The 7,093-nt window shown below is 44.4% G+C and overlaps 1 protein-coding gene across 1 annotated transcript; it reads left to right on the top strand.

Annotated features, from left to right (window-relative positions):
• The first annotated feature begins 260 nt into the window (after window positions 1-260).
• On the top strand, window positions 261-4,932 carry LOC106026222 (allergen Fel d 4-like). Its single transcript, XM_023562428.2, has 7 exons — window positions 261-421; window positions 775-911; window positions 2,048-2,118; window positions 2,791-2,901; window positions 3,527-3,628; window positions 3,796-3,840; window positions 4,672-4,932. Exons 1-6 carry the CDS (start codon window positions 329-331, stop codon window positions 3,825-3,827), a joined length of 546 nt encoding a protein of 181 aa, XP_023418196.2. The 5' UTR covers window positions 261-328; the 3' UTR covers window positions 3,828-3,840; window positions 4,672-4,932.
• Window positions 4,933-7,093: the final 2,161 nt, after the last annotated feature.

The raw sequence follows: 7,093 nt of genomic DNA, 5'->3' as shown, positions 1-7,093 counted from the left end.
CAAATCAGATCCACAGTTAGATCTGTTTCCACCTGCCAGAGCTTTATTGCACTTGCTATTTATTTTGTGAATGTGCTTTGAGAAAAGTAAGGTCACTGAACACATCTAAGGAGGTGATATTGCCAAGTTTCTAAAGGTCTAAACAATAGTTGGCCTCACAACAGTGAATGAAAAACTGTTTCACAGAGAGGGAGGAGAAACGGTAGAAATCCATAAACCACCAAGCTGGACGCAGAATGAATATAAAGCCAGAGGAGCTAAGGAGAGATCCACTGCTGGGGAAAGGCTCATCCAGGCAGCTGTGGGAGACATTTTATCCCCTGCCAAGATGAAGCTGCAGCTGCTGTGTCTGGGGCTGATGCTATTGTGCACCCAAGGGGAAGGCGATGAGGTTGTGAGACGCAACTTTGACGCAGGAAAGGTAGAGTCACAGAGCATGGCAACTGGGACTTTGAGGGGTGATTTGGAGAGTCTGAAGGCAGCTGGGTTCTAAGGGAGGCAGAAGCTCTTAAAGAGACAAAAGGAGTGGTTTCAGACCTTCAGCTAAGAGAAACTGCAGCATATCAAAATACCACAGATCTTGGGACCTCCATTTCACAGCAGGGATAGGGGGAAGGGTCTCAATGTTGTATAAATTACTCCCAGTGTTAACTTCAAATTCATACTTTCAGCACCATTATGAGTGCTGCCCGTGCACCAGAGTTCAGTGCGAAGCTGTCAGTGTGGTACCTCCCTCCTGTCTTCTGACCTAACCATCTCACTTATTTATTGCAGATTTTAGGGAACTGGTATACTGTTGAAGAGGCCTCCAGCAAAAGGGAGACAATAGAAAAAGGTGGTAGCATGAGGGTGTTTGTGGAAAGCATTGAACCCATGGAGGACTCTGCCTTATCCTTTACATACTGGACAAAGTAAGTGTGACCTTTTTCAGGTGTAAAAGATAAAATAGAGGCCAGGGCATGACCTCATACCTAGCCAAGCACATATTCACACACAACAACATGTGCACACATAGACAAGTGCATGCGTACACACACAGGGGCTGAGCCTCTATCCAGAGTCAGAGCCCCCCTTCTGATACTAACCCTGAGGACTAGTTGATGGACTTGAGAATTTTCCAGTTTAAGAGTAAAGAGCTGGTTACAGAAATAAATTTATTGGGTCCCGGAGAAAGCAGGGAACACAGAGCTGCCATAATCATAATTAATATCCCAACATAGCATAGGTTAACAGCATGGAGTTTAGATTCATTTGCCTTAAACTGAATCTTTCTTTTACTAGTTTGCCAAGGAGCCTCATCACTGTGTACTATCACTTTTCCTTGGGTAATAGGCAATGATAACAATTCTCCTTTGTGGTTTTTAGTGAGCAGCATGCCAGGCATTGCATGTAAAGCATTTATTTTGAGAACCTGGCAAATGGTGAGCACTCAGCTAATGGCCCAGTCAGTGAGGTGAGCCTTTTAGAGATGAGTGCCCCAACTGCAACCTAAAACCTTGTATTCCTTGCAAAGTACAAACCCTGCATTAAACCAGATGGCTGAGGTTTTAGTTTAGAGAAAGCAACTCATACATAAACATCTGAGTCTAAGACAAACAACGTTTGTGCCACCGTTTTGCTACCAGTGACCTAGAAAAAATGGCTACAGTAGAGAGTAAGTAACCGAGGGGAGAACTGGTGGAAGTAATGATGGGAAGCGGCTGTTGACGTTGTTCTTAAAGTGTCAAATTGAGTCAAATAATGGCAAATAGAAGCTTTTAGGTAACTTCAAGGAAAAGGTCAAAGCCAGGCATGAGGGTTCATGCCTGTACTGCTAGCATGTAGGAGGCTGAGGCAAGGGAATGGCTGCAAGTATGAGGCCAACGTAAGCACACAGTGAGCTCAAGGCCTGCCTGAACTACACAGCAAGACTCTGTCCCACAACAGCAGCAGCAACAACAACATTTTAAAGCTGAGTAGAATCAGAAACTGAAGTTATGGCTGAAGTACGGGGGATGGGGCTGGTCTCAGCGATACCTCCTGAGCATCCATTCATCCTCTTTTACAGTGCAAGTGGAGAATGTAAGCAATTCAGTGTCATCTCCAACAAAGTAGCAGACGGTGTATATGTGGCTGAATGTGAGTACACTAAAAATTATAACTTACTATGTTGTATTCTTATCTTTAAAGAACTTCCTACACCCCAGTCTTTTCTGTTTTTTGTTTATTCCTGAATAATATTTATTTTAGTAATAAAGTATGAGTCATTTCTTAACCGATACACTGAATTTGAGAGACACTCATGTGTATTTGCAAAACCCAGGACCCAGCACATAGTACCATCAGATAAAGGATGCTATTTGGTCATAGGTACCTTCTGTAACAAAAGCAAAAACAGAAACAAACAAACAAAGCAAACTGCTGAGACAGGTTCTCATTTCCTGTCATCTCGTCTGGGTGCATTTCTCAGGAAGTGGCACCTGATATGTAAGGCCAGGACACTTTTACAGAGCACAGAGATGCATCACTGACAGAGGCTGAGGGCAGTGGCTCGGTCTCACAGAAGATGAGAGGAGGTGGTTGGGGCTCTTGCAGTGTTTCTGTCCTAGTGGTCATGCTCTCAGACTCCTTTCTTAGACATCAGTCATTTCGCAAAGTCCAGGGGCTGCAAATGGAAGGAAGGCATTTGATGTCTTCATTTTCATCTATTCAGACTATGCTTTTGAATTTGTTTTGTGGATAGAACATGTGAAGCATTTCTATTTCTTCCTGTGAATAGAAGTTCAGAGCTGAATTCTGTTTCCTCCACAGATGATGGATACAATGTCTTTCGCATAGTTGAGACAGACTATACAAACTATGTTATGTTTCAACTCTGGAATTTCAAGGCTGAGGGAAACTTTCAACTGCTGCAGCTCTATGGTAGAGTATTTTTCTGCTCACACTTCTCCTGTGATGGGGAGAGAAAATGAAGGAAGGAACCCAAAATGGTCATTCGAACTTTATTCTGGTCTCTTTCTCACTGAAGACAGACACATACCTTTGGAAATCCCTCAGTTTTGGTGATGAGAAGATGATGAAATCTCTCTGGGCACTTTTGCTGGTACATGTCTGTAATCGCAACACTTACAGACTGAAGCAAGAGGCTCACCAAGAGTCCTACCAGGGCTAGATAGTGACTTCAAGGCCAGGATGAACTACATAGTGAGATCCTTTCTGAAACAAGAAAAAAAGAAAGAAAGAAAGAAAGAAAGAAAGAAAGAAAGAAAGAAAGAGAGAAAAGAGAGAGACAGGTAGAAAGAGAGAGAAAGACAGAGAGAGATAGAAAGAGAAAGAGAGAGATGGGGAGAGAGGAAGAGGCAGAGAGAGAGATCTCACTGATCCCTTGCTGAGGTCAGTTTCGGACAGGGTGTATCCTACCTCCATGACATCTGTCTGAGCACCCAGCTGTCACCAACTGTTCGCCTGCCCCTCTGCAGCCCTGCTCTTTCATTCACTTTGACAATTAATACACAAGACTCAGCAGTCACCGTCACTCTTCTCACAGCCCGAGAACCAGATGTGAGTGGAGAAATCAAGAGAAGGTTTGAGCACTTTTGTCATAAAAATGGAATTGGTGAGGGAAACATAATAGACATGACTACGGTTGGTAAGTTCAGCTCTTGGGCTTTCTTTTCCTCTATGCCATGTCACAGAAGGGAGAGAGCCAGGGGAGGGAAATCAGTCCCCTGTGTCCCCACCTGAAGACTCATTTGGTTTCTCTTGGATAAAGAACCTGGAGCTGCTGTCTGAGTGTGTTCTCTTCTATCCCTGCAGATCGCTGTCTCCAGGCCAGAGGTGAAAAGTAACCTAAGCCTCCAGGTTGGTGACCTCTGACCCTGGTGAGGAGGGGGTGGACCAGGTGCCAGGGCCTTCCAAGTGCAGTGGAGGTTTGCACCCAACAGAAATAAGTTTGTAATGAAGCTTTGAGTTTGAAGTTTTCAGATGGAGGACCTAGAATCAAGACCCATTGTCACTATGCTACATTAGAGTTATTGAGGTGCTGTAATGTACAGGAAAATGCCTCAGAGATGGATAACATGCTTAAAATCATTATGATGCAATGTGAAACACAAAGAGGGAAATAGAACACTGCACACGAAACTCAGACATAAATGTATGTGAATCTGTGTCGTGGATCAATTTCCACATAGGCTGGTGTATGTCTAAAATGTCTTCCTTTGAACTCTGCACACCCATGATTTCTCATCTGGGAATGGAGCTGTCGACCTTCTCTTTGTGCTCTGAGATTCCTCATCTGTTTCCTACATGAGTTTTCATGGGGCTTCATTCAGAGAATGTATATGAAAGCCTTAGCAATTTTCATAAAATAAGTATTTAATAAAAGTATCTGTGGCTTTTGTCATTGTTCGTTAGTTTATCAAACATTCTTCAAAAACTTCTTATGCTAAGATTATAGAAAGAATCCTAGGACTTTCTCTTTAACACAGATTCAGTTGAGGGAAGGTTCAGATGACATTAGTAACATAAGAAAGTGACTTACTTCTTTCTCTATTCTGATAAGTAATGAGTTAGAGTGCAAGATGAGATTGTTACCATTTTCCTTTCTATCAGAATTTCTCTTTGTCCTCAAATCAATCCCAGAAGTGTTCACTGTGATTTCTGTGCTCTCTTTGTCCTTTGCTTCTTTAGTGCTAGTGAGTGCTTCCCTGCCTGGACTCTGCAGCATCTCTTCCTCAACACTATGCCACCTCATGCAAGTTCAGCGGCCTGAGAACCATCATGCTGACATATGGAAGTGACACCCCTGCATCTCCAGATCTTCCTTAATCGCCGAGGATCAATTTGCCTAGAAGCAAAGCTTTCCTCTAGATTTCTCTTGATTCCCATAGCTATGGAAACTGTATACAAATAAGATCTTTCTTGCCTGTTCAATAAATGATTAGCCTTGCAGTGCTGTGATTTGTCGTTGAATCTGGGAGGAGGTGGGGCTGACAGTGAGTGAATGAAGGCATTTCCTGGGCTCTGCACCTCTTCTACCATCCAGGAGTCGACTCTGAGTTTCAGACACCTCGTCCTCTTCAATCCTCCTCTGTTATCCCAAGTCCCCAAGAGTCCCACATGCCCTATGCTCTGATGTTGTTCAGGGACCTGATGAGACCATTGAACATACCATAGGAACACAAGACTTGATCCATAATTTCCCCATCCTAGAATCCTTTTTTTCCAATGTGGCACTGACAGATAAATCTGCTGAGACTAATGCCATCTTGACATTGCTGAGGACAGGTCTCATGCAATGAAGAATGGCAACAAATCCACTGACGTTGCTCTCCCCCAGCAACATCCAGGATCTCCTGTCACTGAGTGGCTTTTCCATACCCTCTTGCTGCTCCAGCCTCAAACTAGAATCAGTTCTTCTCCACCCTGGAGTTTCCCAGTGTTTCTATCGTGTCCCAGCTTGTGGGTGAGTCAACATAGACACTAGAGGAATAGTGCGATGAGAAGAGACAAGAGACGTGAAGAATGGTGACAATACAGGATTCTGATCAAAGATCAGAGTCAAACAAAGAGGAATGAATACATAAGGTATTGGGGGAGGAGGGAGTTGGGTTCTGTGACATCAGCAGGTAACTTAGTAACAGTGTTAAGATCCAGGTTTATAGGGTAATTCAAGTCTCCCACCCACTGGCTCATATGGTGGACTGATTAACATAATCCCTGAATAGGCTGAACAGGTTAGGCAAGGAGAGAAACTCAATTTCCAAATGGAAAATTAACTTCTGGAGGACATTAGATTGGCTGCTGCTTGTTGATATAAGGTAGCAGCCAATTACAGGGCTTCTCACACTATTGCAGCTCCCTCCCAACTTGGAGGGCCTCCTGCTGACCAGATACCTCTTCATGTGCTATACCTGCTTCACCTGACCACTTTCCACCCTGCATGCAATCTGAATGGCAGTTTGGCCCCAAGACTTTGCCCCTCATCCCACAGTTTCCATGCCAGGAAGTAACAGGGGCAGAGAGAATTGTAAGAGTCCATGTTACTTTCTCTTCGAAAGATCTCTGCCAAATTAATCAGTGTGCAGAGGTCTAACTCAATATATCCAAGAGTTTGGGTGTGACTCAGCCACACTGAGGTAAATGTGATCCTTGGCTCCAGTCTTTCTTCAGAAGAGCAAGAAGGAGTGATCACCCTGGCTTAGTCTTAGTCTTATGAGCCAACATCTTCACCAGACATCTCCCCAAAGGAAGGACAGCTTTCCCCCAGGAAGCCCCTAACTGGAACCTTTAGGCAGTATCTGAGGACCTAGCAAGCTGAGATGACATGGTTTCTTACTTAGCAGAAGAACTTTGCAGGGTAGTCTATAAGGCAATTAAGTTTGGTAAGCTAAAGGAAACCACTCAGAACAGGGATGAAAACCCAGCTCCACTTATGGCTTGCTCACTTGGCTCCTGCCCTTTAGTGACAAATGGAATTAGACTCAGGAAGGCCAGAGTGATAATTTACCCTTAAGATGCATTTTATTATCTAATTAGCACCAGACATTCATTAAAAATTACAGAAACTGGATGCCCGCTCTCAGACCTCACATCAGGGCCTCATTAACTTAGCATCAAAGGTTTTCTTTTTTTGTCTTGGTGAGACAGGGCACCACTATGGAGTTCAGGCTGACAGTGAGCTCACTTTGCAGCCCAAGCTGGTCTCAAGCTTGCAATGATCCTCCTGCCTCAGTCTGCAAGGTGCTGGTCTTACAGGCAGGTGTCACCACTCAGTTTTTAATAATAGAGATGAAAGTGATTGAAAATAGTGCATTTCTGAGCTGCAGATGGTGGTCTCTGCTCCAAGACCCTTCAGGCTGGAGCACAGCCCCAGACTACTTCTAAAAGAATTTCCAAGGCCTCCCTGCCCGAGATATCCCAGGGCCATGGCCCTAATGCCTCCAGAATGTTCACTGGGCCAGGGAATGCCCACAGCCAGGTCCTTCCTATAGGAGTCTGTACTGGAAGTTGCAGTCTCCGCTGGAATTTGGATTGTCCAAAGCTAGTAGCTGCCCCTGATGGCTCTGGGCCACAGCCCCAGAATCCGTGCCCCCCAACAGGCTCCTTCTCA

This window comes from Cavia porcellus, unplaced genomic scaffold (assembly GCF_034190915.1).
Source record: "Cavia porcellus strain 051 isolate PalLab524CR breed Dunkin Hartley unplaced genomic scaffold, mCavPor4.1 scaffold_1, whole genome shotgun sequence".
NCBI classification, from domain to species: Eukaryota; Metazoa; Chordata; class Mammalia; order Rodentia; family Caviidae; genus Cavia; species Cavia porcellus.
The sequence above is the reverse complement of the archived record's forward strand: the minus strand, read 5'-3'. Positions and strand labels throughout refer to the sequence as shown.

Coding starts and splice junctions, on each gene's coding strand:
- LOC106026222 (XM_023562428.2), top strand. CDS start 329: ATGAAGCTGCAGCTGCTGTGTCTGGGGCTGATGCTATTGTGCACCCAA. Junction 422..774: donor GCAACTTTGACGCAGGAAAG/GTAGAGTCACAG, acceptor TATTTATTGCAG/ATTTTAGGGAACTGGTATAC. Junction 2,902..3,526: donor TCAACTGCTGCAGCTCTATG/GTAGAGTATTTT, acceptor CTCTTCTCACAG/CCCGAGAACCAGATGTGAGT.